At 38.3% G+C, this 23,604-nt stretch overlaps 1 protein-coding gene across 1 annotated transcript in view; it reads left to right on the forward strand.

Moving 5' to 3' along the window:
• Positions 1–23,604, forward strand: part of SOAT1 (sterol O-acyltransferase 1) — a 64,948-nt gene that overhangs the window by 4,017 nt on the left and 37,327 nt on the right. The window contains exon 2 of the mRNA XM_066361641.1: positions 8,286–8,408. Within this exon, the coding sequence (XP_066217738.1) occupies positions 8,294–8,408 (115 nt within the window). The 5' untranslated portion in view covers positions 8,286–8,293. The remainder of the gene's footprint in view (positions 1–8,285; positions 8,409–23,604) is intronic.

A 23,604-nucleotide genomic window follows, 5' to 3' on the forward strand; every position in this document is an offset into this window, starting at 1 on the left:
AGATTTCCATCTTCAGCCCAAACTTGTTTGTTTATCTGCCTGTTGGTCAGCATCACTTGACTGGCCCACATACATATTGTATAAATATTAAACTTCTCTGCTCCTTTCTCTCCTGTAGTTGCTTAGCTTAATGGCACACCCATGGTCTTAGCTGAGTTAGAAAACTACCTTGGGATCTACATTTCCATTAGCCACCTGAATATCATATAGATGCTTCAGCTTAATGTTTGTGAATTTATCTCCCTTATCTCTTAATTCTTCATGAAATCATTTGTTCATTTAGTAAACTCCTGTCATTTGAGCCTTACTTCAGGCCCTTATCTTTTTGTGTGAGTCCAGTGTTCTCCCTGTCAATAACTCTTTTCTCTAGCACATCTGCCATATTGTCACCTGAGTTATCTTACTAGACAAATATCAAGTTTAAAAAACTACCAGCTCCTTGTTTGTGTGTGAAGTTCCAGACTCCTTGGAATAGTCCATAAGGGCCATTGACCTTTTTGTTCTTGCCCTTCCATATGCCCTGTGCTCAGCTTTATTCTTTCTCTTTCTTTAAGACAAACTAAATTTTACAGTCTTCAGGTAAAACCTTTCCTAATTGCCCCTAAGCTCACTTAGCCACCAGGCTAAATTCCCTTTATACTGTAGGCTATCTCAACTGTGTTCTGTAATATCATGGGTGTTATAATTATGTTTTTATGTCTTTGGCCCACTAGATTTTCAGTCTGGGGGCACAGACTGTTGTAGTCATCTGTCTATCCCAGGGCCTGGCACACAGTAGACCTCATTAACATGTTGGAAATAATGAATTTATCCACCAACGTCTGCATGTTCATGTTTTTCATAGTGTGCTCTTTTCCCATTCTGTTTTGATGTCTAGCAAACTTCTATTCTTTGAACTCTGGCTCTGATATCACCTCCATGAGGACTTGTTTGACTTCCATAAATAGTTATTCCTTCTCTTGACACATTGTGCTTGTGTGTGTACGTGTGTGTGTATGGATGCAATATGATGCGGTACACCTGTTATTACAACACATTTAACATCAATGTAGAAAGAACTGCTTAATATACATGACTTTCATTTTCAGATAATTGATTGCCACCTATCTTCTCAGTGTCAGAACTTAATACATTTTTTAGTGCAAATTGCCTTGCCTTCTATGTTTAAAGTACCACACAGCCTTTTAAAGATGTGCCAAGGTCACTAAAGCCTGAACTTCAGTGAAGGTCTGCTTTGATACAATGATGAATTTGGGGACCATAACAAACATAACTCCTTTGACCACATTAAAAAAAAACCCACTGTGCTTGTTCTTGCCTTTATTTTTTAATGTTGCTGTCCACTTTTAAAGTTTTCTTTCTTAACTGTTATTAATAATTATGCTTCTGGCAGCCACTACTTTTTTCTGTTTGATAGAAGACTATACTTTCTGGAATCATTTCTATAGTTTGAAAGAGGATACAGAATTACTCCAGCCTTGGCCAGTGGCTCAGTGGATAGAGTGTTGGCCTGGCATGTGGATGTCCCGGGTTCAATTCCCGGTCAGGGCACACAGGAGAAGTAACCGTCTGTTTCTCTTTCCCTCCCTTTTCCTTCCCACTTCCCCTCCCACTGCCAGTGGCTCTGTTGGTTTGAGTGTCAGCCCTAGATGCTGAGGATAGCTGAGTTGGTTTGTGTGTTCACCTCAGGTGCTAAAAATAGCTCAGTTGATTTGAGCATTGGCCCTAGATGGGGTTGCCGGATGGATCCTGGTTGGAGCACATGCAGGAGTCTGTCTCACTAACCCCCCTCCTCTCACTTAAAAAGAAAAAAGCATTCTTTTAACAAAAGGTTATTGTTAGCATGTAAAGGAGGTGATGTACTCAAAGGTCTTATCAGTGAAACAAATAGTAAGTACCCACTAAGGGAACTTATAAACAATTATAATAATGTTTATTCTAATCATTTGAATTTTTTCAGGGGAACAGTCTCTCAAGTTTGAAGGGTTTCCAAAGGAGTAAAGGGCATTGTATTTGTCAGCAAATTGCTTTTTAGAGTCTCTTAGATAACCTAAGTTTAGAATTAGGTTCTGAATGGAAGATGTTGATGAAAAATGTTAAGCTCTAGAACAGATCGTTTTTATGAGTACACCTCCAACTTAAATCCCAAACTAGGTAAATGTTCTCATTAATTGTTTTATAGTTATCTTTTAACATTAATGGGTAAAGTTAGAAAGAAAAGTGAACATCAGTTCCAACTCTTACACTAGTCTATTAATGATTAAGGGCAGGTGTTTTATTTCCTTAATGTATGTGAAGTTTTACTCTGGGTGCTGTGTTAAAAAAAAGTAGACTGGAAGGGAGCAAATGAAGAGAGTCCAGTTGGAGGCTAGTGTAATAAGCAGTGACAGTGGCTGAGACTGTCGTGAAGGTGGTTGATATGGTAAGAAAAGATCTGAATTGTGCATATAGTTTGAAGGCAGAGTAAAATGGACTTGCTGTTAGATTGGATAAGGAAGAGTAAAGAATCAGGGATCGCTTCTTAGTTTTTTGTTTGATTTGTTGTTGTTATTGTTTAATCTGGGCAAGTTGACTGTTAGCCCCATTCACTGAGATGCAGGGAAGGCAGTGAGAAAAATGAAATTGGAGGAAACATCAGTGCTTCCCTTTTGGTCATGCTAAGTTTGAGATGTCTATGAAATGTTCACGTGAAGGTGTCATGTAGGCCTTCGGATATGAACCTGGAGCTCAGAGAAGTGTGGAGCTGGTGTGAGGAGGAAGGAATTCAAGAACTGTTGTGGAGCTATAAGTAAGTGAACTGGTGGTGTTCAGAGGGTTGGGGGCTAGAAATCAGAATTGGGAGTCAGTACAGGTATTGGTAACAGAAGTTCTAGGGAAAGGTGTGACTGAGACAGAAGAACAGATTGCTGGAGACAAGAAGGAGTCAAGGATATTGGAGGCCAGGATATTAGATGGATCTGCGTACGTGGATAAATGAAGTAAAAGAAGTACAGAAGAATTAGTGACGGGAGGAGTGAAGTGTTCCCCTCCTCACTGAATGAGGGGAGTGACTGGGAAGACAGCACGTACTTGCCACAGGAGTGGTATCAGTTATGATAATCTGGCTGAGGTATCTAAGGATGGAGAGGAGGAACAGTGACCTGGGCAGGAGGAAGGTGACCTGGAGGTAATAGGAAACAAGGGGTATCACTCTTCTTCCAAGTCCTGTGTTAATGGGAGGGCATGGAGACACTATGGTGCACCTCACATAAGGCCAGTGGTCCATGCTAGCACTTAGAAACCATTTAGCATTAATTATAATTAGAATTTTTGACTTTGCAATAGCTCAAGTCGTTTGCCTAGCTAGTGTCTAGATTATTATGGGGATAGATTCAGTCTTATTTTAGGTGAGTGTTCAAAAAGGTCAGCTCTCTTGAATCCCTCACCTGGGTAAATGCAATAGTCTTCTCACTGGTCCCTTGTGCTCTTGACCTCACTGTGTGCTCCCCTCCATTCAGAGGCCAAAATGATCCATGTCTAGGGAAGGAATGGTTGAACTAAGCATTATTATAGTCAGCCTCCAGTTTTTGTGATAACAGTTATATATTGTTAGTTGACATGCATGGCAGGAGAAGTTCAATTCAGACATCATATTATTTTACCATTTACATGATATGAAGATTTGGTAAAAAATGTGGTAAGCCTTTTATTTTAGTGAGAGGAGGGGAGGCAGAGAGACAGACTTTGGCATGAACCCAACCGGCATCCACCAGGCAAGCCCACTAGGGGATGATGCTCTGCTTATCTGCGGCCGTTGCTCCATTGCTCAGCAACTGAGCCATTTTTTTAGCACCTGAGACAGAGGCCAGGTAGCCATCCTCAGTGCCCAGGGCCAACTCGCTGGAATCAATCCAGCCATGGCTGCTGGATGGGGAAGGAGAGAGAGAGATAGAAAGAGAGAGAGAGAGAAAAGGGAAGGGTGGAGAAGCAGATGCTCACTTCTCCCGTGTGCCCTGACTGGGAATTGAACCGGGACATCCACATGCTGGGCTGATGCTCTACCACTGAGCCAACAGGCCAGGGCTGAGACTTTTTATTTTTAGATTTTATTTATTCATTTTTAGAGAGAGGAGAGAGAGAGAAGGGGGAGGAGCAGAAAGCATCAACTCCCACATGTGCCTTGACCTGACAAGCCCAGGGCTTCGATCCAGTGAACTCAGTGTTCCAGGTCAACACGTTATCCACTTCACCACCACAGGTCAGGCTGAGCCTTTTTTTTAAGTCTTATTTCTATTAAAAATTTTTGTTTTAGGTTTTTTTGTTTCCTCCCCCCCCCTTAAGTGATTCATTTTAAGTAATATTTGTCCTTCCTAACATCTGTGTGCATGACAGTCATAAAATTTGTTAACATTGTCCTGGAAACCACGTGGTGTTGGAGCTGCGCTTGAGGAAGTATGTAATTATGGCACTTTATTTACCCTCGTCTAGTACCTCGTAAAGCAAACAAGTAGAATTTGAGGAATGACATGGCTTAATGTTTGACTGCCATTTAGCGTATAGGAGGTACGTTTGCAGACATCAGCTCACCTGATTCTTTACACTTGGTTGTAAATAAAATGTTGGCATTTTTGTGTATATTCGCTTCCCTTTTTTTGTGTGTGATGATAAAGTGCAGTAGTATTTATCTTCATTTTCTAGATGAAGAAACAGATTCAGAGAGGTTGGAGGATTTACCCAAGGACATAGTATGACGGAGCAAAGACGTAAGAGGGTTCTGATAGGAAGTGCTGTACTTTTCCACTGTGTAGCAGTTCTTCCTACTGAGAGGAATCGGAGACTAACGAGATTCGAGATTCGTATAGACTTTGATAGAAAGGTTTTGTCACGAAGTTGACATTTTCTTCTTTGGCTGACTTTTAAAATAAGTTGATTAAATTATTACAGTGTGATTGTGCAAACTCAGTACCTGTGTGTTAGCTTTTGACATAAGGCTTTGTTCTCTAAACTAGGCTGATGGTTCCTAATTTCATGACCAAGGACTCATTCATTTTATTTGGGGTAACCAGGCTTAATTTATTTTTTTGCCTGTTAAACATCATTTATTTGTCAAACTTGGTTATTAAATATTTTTTTTACCTCTTAATTAGTGCTTTTAATCAGCATGAGATAACTGATTTCTGAGTTGATAGTCTCAGCCAAAAGCAAAGAAACATTATTTCATTAGCCTGTATTATTCCCTTAACATGATAAATGTATAATTGTTTCTTTCAGTTTATGAAATATTTGAAGTAGTTTTTGCATACCTTTAGGAGTCTCAGGGCCCTGCATCCCCAATAAAAACAATTGTTGTAGATCTTATTGTTGGGTAGAATGTACAAAGTTGTTAACAGTTAAGATGATGCTCATTGGTCTCCTCCCAGCATATATTTTCCTCTTGGTTCTCTAAGTTTAGAGCACTGTATCCTTTTACTTAGGGTAGTTGGTTGTGGCATTAACTGGTACATCACTCTATCCTAATGCCGGCCTGTCGTGCTCCAGAGACTCCCCACTAGGTTTTGGGGATTCAAAGAGTAGATACCTTGTAGTCTCTGTCTTTGAGAAACTCTTGCTATTTAAGGGAGACAGTATTGCTCTCTGAGTAGAGTAGTAAATGTTATAGGATTCACAGGGTGCAGTGGGAGCTCCGAGGAATGTGAGCTGACAGATGGTGTCAAAGAAACCTTAGCAGAGGATACGAGTCAGGCATTCTGGTGATTTTGGGACAGTCTGTGGAATCTAGCAGTTCTGGTTTTGAATCCCAGTTTTGCTGTTGGAGAATCATATGATTTGGGCCAAGTGAAATCACTTCCCTAAACCATATTTTTCTCATCTGTAAAATGAGGACAAGACCTACCTTCTAAGTTTGTAAAGACTTGATAAGAAAACGTAGAGGACTTAGCACAGTGTCTGGTAGGGAGATAATAGCTGCTCCCTAAGTCAAAGCTGCTGTTCCTGCTGCTGCAGCTGTGGCTGTTCCTTGGAAGGGTGATGAGGGTTAGCTAGATAAAGAAAGGGCAGAGGAGAATGTGCTTTCTAGAGACTGGAAAGAGTATCACAGACGACATGGTGACCAAAGACATTATTTGAGGAATAAAATAATAGTACCTACCTTAAAGGTTATATTGAAACTAAAATACATCATAGATATAAAGCACATTGGCACTGAAAAGTAGCCTGTGTTTTTAATCTGCGTTGTCCTATGTTTACTTCCTTCCTTTTTGAAATGTCTTGGTCCTTCTTTGCATCTTTCTATCTCTTGTTTTTTCCCTGATTTATTTTCTATGTACTTCTTCTTGGTGTCTTACTTTGAATGAGTTCCTTAGAGTTTAGTTGTCTGTCCGTCTCTGGTATTTTCTGTTGGAGATCTTAGATGCTCTTCTGAATTCCTGTGTCACTGTCACACAAATGACTTTCAGATTTATCAGTTGCCCTGACCTTTTTCATAGATTCCTCTTAATTGGAGCTTATTGGTCTCCTGAATGTTCTACTTGACATATTCAGCCACTCTTCTATAATTGTTTTTTTTTTGTTCAATTTCAAAAAGAAATGAGAAGGGGACTGATCTATATTCATCAGATTTTTACTTTGTCAAGTGGTGATATTTTAAAAAAAATCAAACTCACCATGTACTACATTTTATACAGAAAAGTTTAGAGAGATTGTAACCTTAGAATTAAAAAAATATGGCTTTAAAAATAATGTATGAGTACTTCATTGTTATATTATTTTGCTTCATACTAATGGAAACTTCATACATAATAAAACACTGCTTTTAAGTAAACTTTGTTCTGTCTTGACATTCATTTATCTGTCCAAATTTTGACTTGGATCATATTTTTCAGTGCTTAAAAGGCTCACCAAAAGCTGTCATTTCTTAGGCCTTTACAGTTTGATTTCAGCTCTCGCTTCTAGTCTTTCCTTTCATCAACTTAAAAAAATATTAAAATAGTGGTGTTTGCAGTTTGGGGTGGACCCAGGTTCCAGTCTGGCCCTGTCATTAGCTGTATGGTCTCTGGTGGGTAACTGTGATGAGGAAGAAAGCGTCCCTTGGCTCCCAGAGTTGCACATGATGTCAGCTGGGCCTCAGTGTTGCTGTGAGAGAGCCCAGCACTTAAAGCCAGTTCTTAATGTTCTGCTGAAAACAGTTTCACTGACTCTCAACATCTGAAAAGGCCACGCTAGGGCCACAATAGATCAAGACAAAACAAGTCCATGTCATCATCACATCTGGACACAGACAAAGTAGGAACATGTCTGAGTCACAGCATTTCCCGAGACTAGTGTCGGGGATGGTTTCTGCATTACCAGTTGCAGCCTCAACCTCCCTCTAGGGGCCTTCCGATAGGGAATGTTGTGCAGCTCAGTGTCGCCTTTCTGACAGCGCCCATGCCACAGTGACCCTCTGCTGTTTGTACTCTCCCCCAGAATCGCCTAGCCACGTCCCAAGTCCTAAGTAAGTCCTTGCTAATACTCTTACTGAGTCCCCCCACAGTTTCTCATGGTGTGGGTTCCTAATAAACCCAACTTGTGCAACTTCAGGTTATGTTCCTGGTATGAGGATAGGAGGCATTGACAGTAACTACTTTGAGTCTTTATTTTTTTTCCACATGTGTACCGGGAGTAATAACATCTTGCTTGCAGAGTTGTTAGGCAGATTAGATGGGGAAATGGAGCGCACCTAGCAGAATACTTATGCTGAGTTGATTCTCAAAAAAAGCTTGTTTTTGACCTCTTAATGAAGTAGTGTAGTCAGTCACAAACAGGGCTTCTGAGGACTTTATTTTAACCCTTTCTTTCCCATGAGTGATCTGTTCTCACCTTTCAAGACTCAGTCCAGGCACCTTCTATTCTGTGAAACCTTTACGTCTTTTAATGCTCTTGTCCTATCTTCTGACCTTCAGATATTTATTATTTTTACCATTGACTTACTTATTAATTGTACTCTACTTTGTGGCATTTTTGTACTTACCTTTTGTTATTGAATTGTTTTTCATTGATTTTTATGCCTTGTTCAAATCAATTGTTCTTTAAGAATGAGGGCTATGCTTAAATAAGGGCCTTTGAAACCAGTAAGTTACTTTATAGGGACTAATTTCATTTCATCTGTTATAGTATCTTGTACTTAGAAAATGCTTAAACATGGTCAAAGTGAAACAGAAGGAAGAGACTATATCATCATTTTTTACCTCCTCTAAATATGGTGATGTTGTGAAATTTGCCTAAACCAGACACTTAGTTCAAAACATTTTACATCTCTTCTTCCCTAGATAACAGAATGGTGGTTGAAGAGACATCTTTAAGAAAACGGCTGTCCAAGTCCAGTGAGAATCCTGGGGAAGAGGAAGACTGGCGAGGCCCTACAAAGCAGTCCCTGGAGACACCTAGTAATGGTGAGGTTTTACATTTTTAAGGTGAATTAGTGAAATAGAGAATAAATTCTGTGTTCTAGAACAGGGATTGCCATCTCTTTAGCTCTCTTTGCTATAACAGTTATGCAGAAGAGGAAAATGTATTGATAAAGTACCAATTTGTTAGTCACAGCTGACTTAGATACTACTGGTGACACGGCACATGTCATAGAGGTGAGCTTTATTGATGTAAGTGGAGTTTGCAATAGATACTTCAATGAAGGATTTATATTATGTAGAGTTTCATGGATGAATAAATTAGAAAATAAGCTCTTCTTAATTCAGTGAACATTTTTTGGGTATCTACTATGTTTTAGACACCATCCATTTATTAAAGTCTTCAACCACCTAACCTACCAATAATTATGGTGCCCTACTAGGTGCTGAGGCTTATAGCAGTGATCAGTACAGATGTGGTTGTTCTTATGGAGCTCCAAGTTACGTGAATGAGAAATACTCCTGCAATTAGCATAATTAGATTATTATGAATAAGTGCTACTAATTTACTCTTTTAATACACCTAATGAGAGTAATGACCAGGATAACTAATCTAGTTCAGTACTAGGCTATAAATCTTGAGAGAGATAGAGAGATTAGGAAGTTGTATTCTTATATCCAAGTCTGTTTAACACAGAGCACAAAGATGAGTATGGCATAGTGCCTGTTGTTAAGGTCAAGGTTTGTGCTTAAGACTGATAGACCTGCAAACACAGCTCCAACTGATGTCATCTATTGCATCAGGCCATTCATTTTTGCAGTGACATTTGAATAGGTTTCATTTCAACAAGGATTTGAGAGTTGGAGAATTGTTTGGTTAACAAATAGGGGTGGAACTTTGAGACAAGTTGTCTGGCACCCTGAACTTCTTAAATAAAGAAACATTCTTTTACTTTTCCTGCTTAAATTTAATTGTAAATATCAACAGCTGGATCCCCAGAAAAATAAATGTTTCTTCTTAAATTTGCATAATAAAGATTACTGATTGCTGTACTCTTAATTAGCTATTTATGAAACATTTCTATTGCATGTGAGCTAGTTTTAGTGTAATATAAAATGTGAAATTTGAGCCAATGTTGGGTGGAAACATTCCCCTTTCATGATTTTGGGACTGAGTGATAAACCATTTTGTTTGTCTTAGAGACAGAAAAATTATATTTTATTGAAACTATCACCAGATACAATTTTCTCTTTATGTCTCAATTTTTAAAATGTGTTTAAATTACTCTAATTTTTACATATTTTTAGTACTCTTTATTGTTTTAGCTTGTTGAGTTTAATCATTCCAGGTTTTAGTGCAGATACTAAAAATTAAAATTTTTAGCTTTAAATAGTTTGACCTCCCCTCCTTAGTTAATGTTCAGTAATGCTGATCTGAAAATAGAATGTGTTTCTCTACATACGTAAATATTTGTTCACTTTGGGGACAGACAGATGGGTAAAATGTGGCCTTTGAGTTTTAAGGACTTAACGGACACCAAGCTGTGCCAGTTAGTGTGGCCCACCAACCAGGACCAGGGACATCTGTACCTCCTGGTAGCTTATTAGAAATGTTGCACCTCACATTTATTAAAATTTCATTTTAGTAACATTCACAGGTGATTCATTGCAGTTTAAGATCCAAGACACACATCTTAGTGGATTTTCAGTTGGGGTGTATATTAGTCAGGGTCTTTCATAGAGATAGAACCAATAGGATAGATGTAGATACATAGAAAGATTTGTTATGTGGAATTGGCTCAGATGAAGGCCGAGGAGTCCCAGAATCTTCTGTCTGCAAACGGGAGGCCCAGGGGAGCCTCTGGTGTAGTTTTAGTCCAAATCTTAAGTCCAAAGTTCTGAGCATCAGGGCTGATGGTCTGAGGCCCAGTCTGCAGGCCCGAGAAACGAGTGCACCATTGTGCCCGGGCAGTTCAAGCAAGAGAGCTTATATGTCCTTCCTTCGCCTTTCATTCTGTTCAGACCCTCTGTCATTGGAGAGGGGGATCTTTACTCAGTCTGATGATTCAACTCCTTATCTCTTCTGGAAACTACCTGACAGACACACCCAGAAATAATGTACCAGCTGTCTGGGCTTTCCTTAGCACAGTCGAATTAACATACAAAGTTAACCATCAAAGGGTATACATGAGAAGTACCTGTAGAATGAAACCTCAAACATCAAGCCTGTGGAAAGCATCCATTGAACAAAAACAGCTTCTTGGACCCTGTTACAGATCTTCTGACTTTGAATCTCAGGGGAGGGTCCAGGAATGTTAAGTTTGGAAAAGCCTGCTGAGCAATGCCGATTGGCATCTCTGGGGAGAACCACTGGTATCAAGAACTCTGAGACTCAACTAGAACTACTTTGTGGTGGATCACTTTGACATAACCCAAGAACTTTTTCATTAAACTCAACATATGTAATTCTTGAGTTCCTAACTCTGTGGTTTATAATTTCAGTAACTTATGGGTAGGATGATTTTGTTTCCTAATTTGCTCAATTTTTACCTGTGTCCTGTATAATTCTTTAAAGTGTCTCCTCGCATTCTTAGAAGTGTCCTAGTTTGTTTGATAAATTATATGGTTACTCAGCCTTTGGGCTGTTGAAGTAAGAGTGACTATTATAGTGATTTTATAGTATTTAGTTCACATTTTCAAAAAAGTATACTTAGTTTATCAGTGACTTCATTCTCTTTTATAGTTGAACAATATTTTATTGTATGGATATACTACATTTTGTTTATTATTAGTTATTTGGTTGTTTCCGTTGTTTACAGTGTTTGGCTATTAGGAACAATGCTTCTGTGAGCAGTTTTGTGTGAACATGTTTTCACTTCTCAGGTATATACGTAGACGTAGAATTGAGTCATATGGTAAATCTATGTTTAACTTTTTGAGAAATTACCAAACTTTTCCAAAGCAGCCACACCATTTTATATTCTGAACAGCAAGGTGTGAGAGGCCAATACTTGTTATTATTTGTCGATATCCATCTTAGTAGGTGTGAAGTGGTATTTCATTATGGTTTTGAATTGCATTTGATCTGATGGCTAATGATGTTGAACATCTCTTCATGTACTTATTGGCCATTTGTAAATCTTTAAAGAAATGTCATTTAAGTCCTTTGTCCACTTAAAAATTATTATATTTTAAATTCTCAATTGTGGTAAGAACACACATAACAATTTGCCATCTTAACCATTTTAACGAGCGAGAGAGAGAGACAGATAGACAGACATGAAAGGAGAGCACGAAGAAGCATCAACTCGTAGTTGCATCACTTTAGTTGTTCATTGATTGCTTCTCAGACGTGTGGGTTTTTTTGTATTTTTCTGAAGTTGGAAACGGGGAGGCAGTCAGACAGACTCCCACATGCACCTGACCAGGATCCACCCAGCATGCCCATCTGGGGCGATGGGCATGCTCTGCCCATCTGGGGTGTTGCTCTGTTGCAACCAGAGGCATTCTAGCATCTGAGGCAGAGGCCACAGAGCCATCCTTGGCGCCGGGGCCAACTTTGCTCCAGTGGAGCCTCAGCTGTGGGAGGGGAAGAGAGAGACAGAGAAGAAGGAGAGGGGGAGGGGTGGAGAAGCAGATGGGCGCTTCTCCTGTGTGTCCTGGCCGGGAATTGAACCCGGGACTCCTGCACGCCAGGCCGACGCTCTACCACTGAGCTGTCCGGCCAGGGCCTCAGACGTGTCTTGATGTGTGTGTAGGGGGCTCCAGCTGAGCCAGTGACCCCTTGCTCAAGCCAGTGACCATGGGATCATATCGATGACCCCACACTCAAGCTGGATGAGCCTATGCTCAAGCCGGCAGCCTCGGGGTTTTGAACCTGGAACTTCAGTATCCCAGGTCAGCGCGCTATCCACAGTGCCACTACTGGTCAGTCTTAACCATTTTAAGTATACAGTTCAATAATGTTAAGTAGATTCACATTGTTGTGCAACAGATCTCCAGAACTTTTAATCTTGAAAAACTGAAACTATATGAGTTAAAAATTCCTCATTTCTCCCAGCTCCTGGTAACCACCATTCTGTTTTCTGTCTGTGAATTTGACTACTTTAGATACCTCATATAAATGGAACTATATTTGCCAACTTAGTTCACTTAGCATCATGTCTTCAAGGCTTATCTGTGTTGTAGTATGTGACAAGATTTCCTTCTTGTTTAAGACCGAATAATAACACATTTTATGCATATGTCACATTTTCTTGACCTATTCATCCATTGATAGACTTTCGAATTGCTTCCACTTCTTGGCTATTGTGAATAATGCTGCTGCTATGAATGAACATAGGTGTACAATATCTCTGAGACTTTGCTTTCTATTCTTTTGAATAAAAACCCAGAAGTGGGATTGCTGGATTGTGTGGTGATTCTAGTTTTAAGTGTTATGAGGAACTGTCATACTGTTTTCCATAGTGGCTGCACCATTTTACAGTCCCTCCAGTGGTGCATAAAGGTTGCAATTTCAGCACACCCTTACCAACACTTGTTATTGTTACTATTTTTTATCAGCAATCATCCTCCTGGGTGTGGGGTGACACCTCACTTTAGTTGATTTGCATTTAACTGATGATTAGTGATGTTGAGCACCTTTTCATGTATCATTTGTATATCTTTGGAGAAATGTCTGTTCATGTCCTTTGGCCATTTTTTAGTTGAGTTAATTGTTTTTTGTTGTTATAGGAGTTCTTCAGTTAAGTTGTGGGGATTATATTCTGGAAATTAATTCTTTATCACATTTCTGATTTACAGATATGATCTCCCATTCTGTAGGTTCCTTTTTCATTCTCTTGATTATGTCCTTTGATGCATAGAAGTTTTTAAGTTTGAAATGATCCCATTTGTCTATTTTTGCATTTGTTGCCTATACTTTCGTTGTCTTTTCCAGGAAATCATTGCCAAGCCCAGCATCATAAAGGTTTTCTCCTATTCTGTTCTCATTTTTTTTTCCAGGAGTTTTATAGTTTGGGATCTTATATTTAGGTCAGTGATCCATTTTGAGTTCATTTTTGCATTTAGTATAATGTAAGGGTTCAACTTCAGTCTTTCGCATGTGGATACCACATCAGTTTCAGGAGTACTGTCATAGGTAGTCGGCTGGAAAATGCCCTCTCCCCTCAAAAGTCCTAAAACTTGAAACCGGTGAATACTTCTTTTTATGGCAAGAAATGGGAATAGAAGAGGGGTCTTTGCAAGTACAAGTAAATTGGGAATGTTGAAATAAGATTGTCTTGAATATCCAAGTGGGTCCCGAATGCAATTGAATATATCGTAAGTAGGAGGCAGAGAGATGTGACCACACACAGAGAAGACGATATGAAGATGGAATGGAGATTTGTAGATACTAACCTTGAAGATAGGCGTGATGTGGCCACAGGTTAAGAGATACTAGCAACTATCAGAAGCTAAAGAGCAAGGACTGGATTCTTAGAGCTTCCAGAGGGAGTATGGCCTTGCTGTTGTTCCTTGATTCAGTTCAGCCTCCAGATGTGTAAGAGAATAAATTTCTGTTGTTTTAAGCCACCAAGTTTGTAGTAATTTGTTACAGCAGCACAAGAAACTAATATACCATCTTAACAATATTAAATCCTCAATCCATGCACATGGGATCTCTTTCAGTTTATTTAGATCTTCTTTAATTTTTTTAACAAAATCTTATAGTTTTCACAATGTAAGTGTTGGGCAGATAAAATGTATTATGCTCACTTCGTTAAAGTGGCGCTGCCCATGTGGAGGCCATTGCCCAGGTGATATTAATGTGTGTCTCTTTGGGCAGGCAGAATCCTTGTAGCCTGGGGCTTGGTTTTGGGATTAAGTCTTTCCCACCCTTTTTTGATGTGGGGTGGTAAAATCCAATCATGCCTCAGAGATGTGACTTTGTATTAGAGACTTCCCTACTTTGTATATTGGATTAGAGGTTGTGAAGCTACAGTATAAAGTGGGGGCAAAACAGGAGTTTGCCCTCTTGGTTCCTGGGATGATTAGCATGAGAGAGCAGAGCAGAAAAAGGCCACGTGGAGTAGGCCAGGAGAAGCAGCCAAGATGGCGGAGTGCTGAGTGAGATGCCAGTTTGTACAGAGTTTGTATCTGGGATAAGGAAGGAGATGGGGAACTGAGGAGAATAAGGCTGGTGAGCTAGAAACCTTTGATTCTAGGAAACTCGGATAAGTCAGTGGCTTTGTGAGCACTGAATGTGACTGGGTTTTGGAGCCCAGTGTGTATTTTTACTTGCCCACCGGGTGCAAGCTAGAATTAAAGATGACAGCCCATCAGCTTTTGGCTCCTTTGTTTCTTTACCGACTGTCCGAATCCAATGCGAACCTGCATGTGAATGGCCACGATGGCGGCTGCTGGCCTTACAGTAAGTTTTATTTTTAAATTTTTATTTGTTTATTGATTTTAGAGAGAGAGCAAGGGAGAGAGAGATAGGAACACCTTTGTGTTAGGGCTTTTAAATTTTTATTTGTTTATTGATTTTAGAGAGAGAGAGCAAGGGAGAGAGAGATAGGAACACCTTTGTGTTAGGGCTGACACTATCAACTGAGCTATCTGGCCAGGGCAGAGTTTTACACTCCTTAGTTGAATTATTCCTAAGTATTGTGTTCCTTTTGATGCTATTTTACATGGAATTGTTTTTTTAATTTCATTTCCTGATTGTTTGTTGCTACCATATAGAATGCAACTTGTTTTGTATATCCTGCAACTTTGCTGAACTTATTTTTTAGGTCTAGTAGTGTATATGTGGGTTTTGTAGTGTTTTCTGTATACATGATCATGATTTGAGTAGGGATTGCCAGACTGTCCTCTAGAAATATTGTACTTCGAGCAACGATATGGGAGCCTGTTACTTGAGACTTTTTTCAGTGGTGGGTGATGTGACCTTTTGAGTATACTACTGTGGCATTCTGAGAGATGCAAAATTCCACTACCTTGAGAAATGCTTTATACAATGAGAGATAATTACCAGCAGAAATAAAGTTATTGAATATTTATTAGTACTTTTTATAGCTTTTAAGGTCAGAAGAATGAGATTGGATATCTTAGTTTTCATTACAGGAAGATTAGATAGTCGAAAGAAATGGAAGATATTAGCTGATACTTTTTTTGACAGCTTTCTGAATTTAAAAAAAAAAGTGCTAAAAATTAGAATTTGAAGAGGTTTTAAATTCTAAGAGGGCTAACAAAATATAGTCAATGAGTATTTTTTTTCTGGGGTGTAATATATTTGAGGAGAATTCATCTTAGGAGAAATGCTAAAAATCATTTGAGTACAATTTTGCCCAGGCATAATGAGTACATTTAGTTTTAAATAATGGACATGAGGCAGAACTTGACCATTTTGAAAGAAAGAAGGTCTATAATATGTTTTGTTTCTAATGAGATATTCTCTCTATGGTTTTATCTCTGAATGTCGTCAAGCCCTGGGGCAGGAATATAATAAATTATAACAATGTTTTAATGGGGAAAATATTATACAACCCACTTTCTGACAGTGTTTTTATGGTGTAGTTGTTAGAAATACATATGAATACAGTGTTTGAGGGAAGAGTTTTTGTTTCTTAATCTTTTTTCATTGTTCTATCAAGAACATTCTGGAATCTAGTTTTAATAACTATCAAAAGTTAAATCTTGGAATTCTAGGCTCTTAGAATAAGAATTGGTCTTAGCTGTCATTTAATTATGCATCACATGCACCTCATTCATCTGAGATTAAAGTTGGTTCCTGCCTTCCAAGCTGACAGGTTAATCTGGTGTCATTAAGCTCATTTGATTTGTGTATGCATCAGGCAGTGCACCAGGTTTGCTAGTAGTTCAGGTAAATGAGACACTAAAACAGAAAACAGCCTATGTTATAAATAAGAGTTATGTAAATTATAGTAACTAAATGGAATAGGAGATCAACAGGGTGAGGGGTATCTTTCTTTAGAATGGAAGGAGGTGTCTCACAGAAGTAGAATTGGTTTGGCCTTTGAAGAATAGACTGGGAGAGGGCTTTCTAGCCAAAAGAAGGTATGAGTTTGCAAACGCATGGAGTTGAAGACAGTATAGATTATAGATTAAGTGTATGATAGATATAGAAGTTTGCTTTTAGAGAGGACTGTTGGGAAGTAGTACAGATAGATTTGTGTTTTGTTTTCATGGATAGGAAGACAGTGGTGTTGGAAAGGCCAGGAGGAAGTCTGAAGGTAGGGCTTGCAGACTTACTGTGTATGTAATCATTGACTGCCTACATGGATGGCTTACAGTTTGTCAGTGCTTAGATTTCCCCTTGCAGAACAAAGGAGAGCAAATGTGAAAGCACTGTTTACAATAGATAGCACTAGGTTCATTAACATTTTATTTTATCTTCTCATTAATGGTGCTGACAGCTCTTCTGTTCCAGGTTCTAAGTTAGCTTTATAGTGTTCTGCTGATAAATCAACTAAGAATTATAATCTACATGAAATTATTTAATATTTCTACCACAAATTCTCTTTTGATTTTAAAATAAGATCATACACTGCTTTAAAAGTTTAATGGTAATAAGGCTAATTCTCCTGTTGCATATACAGGGTTGGCAGAAGCAGGTTTTTATAGTTGTCTGTATGGAAAAAGACATGCAGGTTATGATGATTACAATAGCTTTATTAACTGTTTTGTGTACTCACAACTGTAAACCTATGTTTGCCAAACCCTGGATGGGCAACCCATACAGTTGATACAGGTGTGATGATAAAAGGAAAATAAGCCAAAGTTAACTCTGGTGAGTAATAGAGTTTATGGAATTATTTTGATTATAGAATAGTTATTGTTTTAAAAAAGTTATAGACCAATTGTAATTGGTATTTCCATTTATTGTTTTTGTAGATTACTCATAATACCCCTTTGAAATCTCAGTCTGTTGTCCTCATGCTAAATAATGGGGCTCTTTCCTCTTGTTCAAGAAATATAAGATATTCCTTGTTCAAGAAATACAAGATATTTTGGTTTCATTAAAGAACAAACTACTGATATATGCTTATAAAATTTTAAATTTAAAGTAAATAGAAATAATATAAAATAAATAATATAAAATACTATTTATATATTTATATAAATTTTATTTATTTATTTTTATTTTAAAAATTTATTATTAAGTGATAGGCAGGGAGGCAGAGAGACAGACTCCCGCATGTGCCCCAACCAGGATCCAGCTGGAAAGCCGCCTACAGAGCAATGCTCTGCCCATCTGGGACTGCTGCTCCGGCGCTCAGCAGCTGAGCTATTTCACTGCCTGAGGCGATGTCATGGAGCCATCCTTGGCACCCAGACCAACTTGCTCAAACCATTTGAACCATGGCTGCAGGAGGGGAAGAGAGAGAGAAGGGAGGGGTAGAGAAGCAAATGGTCACCTTTCCTGCGTGCCCTGACTGAGAATCAAACCTGGGACTTCCACATGCCAGGCCGATGCTCTACTGCTAAGCTAACTGGTCAGGTCCAGATTTAATTTATTTTATATATTTAATTTATATATATATTTACAATTTATATATTATAAATATATACAGATATATAAATTTTATATATAATTTAATTTAGATAAAATTAATTTATATAAATATAGAGTAAATATTTAAATTTAAAGTACATTTTAATGAGTATATACTCATTAAAAAATACAAACACTGTAGAAAGTCATAAATAAATAATCCTCCTTAAGTAATCATTTTTTTTCCTACATGTGGGATTGTGTTTGGGATATGTTCTGCAATTTCCTTTGTCTAAACTTAGTAAATCTTAGACAACTTTTTTTTTTTTTTTTTGTATTTTTCTGAAGTTGGAACTGGGGAGGCAGTCAGACAGACTCCTGCATGCGCCCAACCGGGATCCACCTGGCACGCCCACCAGGGGTCGACGCTCTGCCCACCAGGGGGCGATGCTCTGTTGCGACCAGAGCCATTCTAGCGCCTGAGGCAGAGGCCATAGAGCCATCCTCAGCGCCCGGGCCAACTTTGCTCCAGTGGAGCCTTGGCTGCGGGAGAGGAAGAGAGAGACAGAGAGGAAGGAGAGGGGGAGGGGTGGAGAAGCAGATGGGCGCTTCTCCTGTGTGTCCTGGCTGGGAATCGAACCCAAGACTCCTGCATGCCAGGCCGATGCTCTACCACTGAGCCAACTGGCCAGGGCCTCTTAGACAACTTTTTATTCAGGATATGTATATGTAAGTGTAGTTCTTTTAAAAGTATCTCTGTAGTATTTCTGTTGCACAAATGCTTGGTAATTTATTTAACTCATCCCTTATTGATGGGCATTTCGGTTGTTTCCAGGGTTTCAGTATTGTCACAGTGCTGTAGAGAACACGCTTGAAACAGGATCATTGCTTCCTTGTGCTAATGTACTTGTAGGATACCTTCTTAAAAGTGAAGTTTCTGGATTAAAGAGGTTTTGCATTTAAAATTTAGATATTATTAAATTTACTTTTAAAAATGTTATACCAGTTTACATCTATTTTGTTACCCTATACTCTTGCCAGTATATCTTAACAGTGTTTTTTTGAAATTTGATGGGCGAAAAACACAGCATTAATTTGTTCTCATAAATTATGAGTGAGGTAGAGCATATAAAAATGTTTATTGACTATTTTTTTTCTTTCAAAGCCCTTTCCATATCCTTTGTCCATTTCCCCCTATCTGGTGATGATATTTTTCTTTCAGTTTTTTTTAAGGAGTTCTATATTAAGGAAATTAATCTTTTGATTGTCATGTACTATGAATATTTTTTAGCTAGCTAGTTGTTTTATGACTTTGTGTATGATGTCACATTTAGTTTGTATATATATAATAACATGTTTTATTGCTTTTAGATTTGTTTTTGTGTTAGAAACCATCCAAGATTATGAAAAAGAAAGGCAAATTTTTTACTCATAGTTTTTTAGATTCAAATATTTAATCCATCTGAAATTTATTTTGAATAGTAAGTGAGGGATCTAATTTTATACTTTTTCAAAATGGCTAGCCAGTTGTTTCAACATTATCTATTAAATCTCCTTTTCTGTATAAATATTTTTATACCAACCCTTGTTTTTAGTTCAGATTCCATTTCTTTACAGTTGTGCAGACATGTGATTAGTTGAGAATTTTGGAAGGTTTTTGAGGTCAGTGTAGAAATAAAAGATTAGAGGTGGATTAAACCAGTGTTCTTAAACCACCATTCTGCAGACTGGTTGGTCAGAAATTTCATGCCAGTCCACGAAAGAGTTAACCACCCTGATGTTGTATGAAAATTATAGGCCCACATGATCTTAGTTAAATTTGCTTATGCTCGGTGATTTCTGTCTTAGTGGTCCTCGAAATAATTTTCCTGTTTTCACCAGTCCTCAAGTGTAAAGAGATTGAAGACCTCTGTTTATCTCCCCTTTTGTTTTAAAGATAAATATTAAATCTTTCAAGGAATACTTCTAAATTCCACCATCCTATGGACATAAAGCTGACTTTCTTACACTTTTAGATTACTGATATCTCTAGAGGGCTAGACAAGGCAAGGCTGGCATGACCTTCTAAGGCAGTGATTTGCAACCTTTTTCATCTCATGGCACACATAACTAATTACTAAAATTCTGCAGCACACTAAAATGTTTTTGTGTTTTTTTTTGGCCGATCTGACAAAAGAAAAAGGTATAATTTTTATTCATTCACACCAGAAAGCTATTGTTGTGTTGACTGTTGTCATTTTTTAATTTGACACTCTAAAGAAAAAGAGGTCAGTGCCCCTGACTAAATAGTACTGCATGTTTTAAAAATTCTTGTGGTGCACTGGTTGAAAATTGCTGTTCTAAGGCTTAGTCAGGGAGTTTTTTTAGAAAATGATCAGTATTTTAAAATGTTTGCACTTCCAGGCAATAAAAAGCTGTTAATGCCTACGCATTAGCTAATTCTGTACTTGATAGAAGGAGACAAAGAATGTTTGTTAAAAAAACTGAAACAAAAAAATGTTTTTTAGTCACTGCTTAGAACTCCTTAGTCATCTTTAGGAATTTTTAGTCACTGTACATAGGCCTTGATTGTTTTTATTTTTAACTTTTTTGTGAACGCATGTTGCATGACAAAAGGGCAGAAGACCCCCTACTTTCACTTCAGCATTCAGTTACTGGCCATGGGATTGTGGACAAAATGTTTAATTAGTTTCTTTGAATCTTAATTTCTTCATTTTAAAAATAGAAATGAAACCAACTCTCTTGTTTATCTACTGGGTTGTTATAAAGAATAAATGAGATGGTGTATGATAAATAATTCATAAATGTGGCCCTGGCCAGTGTCTCAGTAGATAGAGCATTGGCCTGGCATATGGACATCCCCGGTTTGATTCCTGTTCAGAGCAACACATGAGAAATGACTGTGTGCTTCTCTTCCCTTCCCCTTTCTCTCCCTCTTCTCCTCCTGCAGCCAGTGTCTCTATGGGTTAGAGCATGGCCCCGGGCATTGAGGAAAGCTTGGTTGGTCTGAGTGTATCAGCCTGAAGTGCTAAAAATAGCTTAGTACTTGAGCATCAGGCCTGCTGCCTGGATCTTGGTCAGGGTGCATGTGGAAGTCTGCTTCGCTCTCTCTCCTCCTCTCACCCCCCCCCCCCCAAAAAAGAAAAATAGTTATAAATGTTGAAATTTGTAGCAGGTTTGTTTGTTTGTTTGTTTGTTTTTTATAGCAGTTTTAATGAAGATGAGTATTCAGAAATTAGGATTCCATAGTGATCCCAGAAAGAGTTGCAGAAACAGGTTTGGGAGTGAATTGCTAGTAAGAAAGTAAAAATGATGAGTGTAAACCACTCTTCTGGGACATTTTATATTGAAGGGAAAAGAATAGCCTGGTTGGGCCATAAGTTCATGGGAAAGGGATGCTTTTTGTACAGCATTGTTTCAGATTTTCAGTTATTAATAATTTTGACATTATCTCTGTACCGTGTTTTTATTAGTATATAATTTAAAGAAAATCTTTTCAAAAAAATCTTCATCCTAAGCAATACATTTTACAAAGTTATAACTTTGTTCAGTTATATGTTTGTTCCTAAAATGTTAAATAAATATATAACACTTGATAAATGTTAGTAAACCTTGAGGTTTAATTTTGAGTTTCACTAATGACATCCATATCATGTAATTACAAAAATGAATTTTAAAGAATAGGTTGGCTCTGAATGTAAGTGTGGACAATGTAAATGACTCAATTGGTGGAATAATTTGAACAGTTTCTCAAAGAATTTAGGTGGGACCAGCACAATAGTTTAAAAAAGAGGAGTAACCCATCCTCTGACACTGGAACAGTGGAGAAGCCGATTAAAGATAGTGAAAATTATAAAAGATAGAAGACATTTAAGGAGTTGGTACACAAAATGACCAGTTGAAGATGGCTTGATAGGCTGGGACTTAAAGAAGGTGGAAAAAGTTTGGAACTCTTTGTGAGGAATATAACAGAAGTTCATCAAGAGGCAAAAACAAATATTTTATTTTTTATTGAAGGCCTGGTTAAGGCATGGCATGATTAGTTTATAGTGGGTCCATTTTCTTCATTATTAGTCCCTGGCAATTAGGAATCAGAGAAAGCAGGTAGCAGGCAGTATCTGGGGCAGAGATGTGGCACCATGGCTCCAGGACATTGGTGGTGGTGATGAGGGAAGGATAGAAATGACTGTAGTAACTCTATGCTGGGAAGAAAAGAACAATATCAGAAGAACAGAAACTGGTTCCCTATGTTTCTCATTAAAGCAGTGAAACCTTTCTAGAAATTTCCCAATGAACTTCTCATGTCTCATTGGCCAAAATTAGATTACATGTTATGCCGGCAATCTTCATTTGCCTCTACTCTTTTCTATCCTAATATGTGCCCTGGGAGGCTGACCTTGTGCATTCTCTCAGTGGGCTCCTGTGCCCTTTGGTTTCTGGTCATTGCCAGGAGACCCAAGGGCCGAGAGTAAGGTGAGAGTGTTTATAACGTAGGTTCTCTCCACGCTGAGTAGCACCATCCTTCCTGTCTAGCAGTTCTTTCCAAGGACTTCTCTTTGCCCTTTCAGGCCTAAGGATGGTAACAGTTTTCCTGAGGTTTGTTACTAGCCCTAGAACTCTACACCATCCTTTGTTGTTTTTCTTAAACTCTGCCCACATGTTTATGAAAAGGCCCTCTTTAAACTCTTAGTAAACTAGCTTGAGTGTGGGTGGGTCATCTTTATGCTGCCCACACGCTGAATGATTCTCATGTACATTCTGGAGTCAGTCTCTAGCAAGGTGAAGCCACCAACAGTGTTTACCATACTTAATGCTAGATTATGAAAAATAATGTGTGCATCCATGTCAGCTTTGTTTGTCAGCCAGATTAACAGCGAATTCAGCCATCTAGGACAGGAATTGGCAAACACAACCATGCTCATTCATTTATGTGTGTAGTGTGCCTGGGCCATACGGGCTGCAAAGCCTAAAATACTCTGGCCCACTACCGAAAAATGTTCTTGACTCGATTTAGCACTAAACTGTTCAGTATGGTAGTCACTAGAACTATACTGTTCACTATGGTCCAGTTGATTACTTGAAATGTGGCTAATCTGAATTGAGATAACAAACACTGTAATTGTAAAATACATGTCACATTTCAGACTCATTTTCACCTGTTTCTTTTCACTTTTTAATGTTGATCCTAGGAAATTTGAATGATACATGTGGTTCACATTGTATTTTCTATTAGACAGCACTGATTTAGAAAGTACTGGTAACTTAGAAAATAAGCAGATAAAAGTTGTCCTCGGCCAAAAGTCAGTTAAATGTAGTATTACAAAGCAAAAAGAGCCTGGCACCTGGAAAGGAGCATTTGATGATCCAAGTTCAAGTCCCAGAGAATCCAAGCCCTTACAAGTCTTCATGTTCTTTCCTCTGCCTGAAATAATCTTCCCAGCACCTGTTCACCAAGATTCTTCATTTGAGACTCAGAGCAAATATTGACTTCCTCTGCAAAAGCTTCCTCCACCCACCTGCTCCCATCAGCCCATCTGTGTATTGTAATTATCTGTGTTTGTGTATTTCTCCTGAGATCCTAAAGGAAGTGTTTGAAATACATGCCTACTGCCCTGTATATATTGGGTACTCAGTGTCTTTTATTTCATGAATGAGTATGTAATTGAATGAATACTTGAGTCATTTGTGTTTTCCTTCTGAATAACGGTGGGGGTAGATTTGACGTCATAGTGCGAATGTAGG

The sequence above is a fragment of the Saccopteryx leptura genome, chromosome 2 (assembly GCF_036850995.1).
Source record: "Saccopteryx leptura isolate mSacLep1 chromosome 2, mSacLep1_pri_phased_curated, whole genome shotgun sequence".
Lineage (NCBI taxonomy): Eukaryota > Metazoa > Chordata > Mammalia > Chiroptera > Emballonuridae > Saccopteryx > Saccopteryx leptura.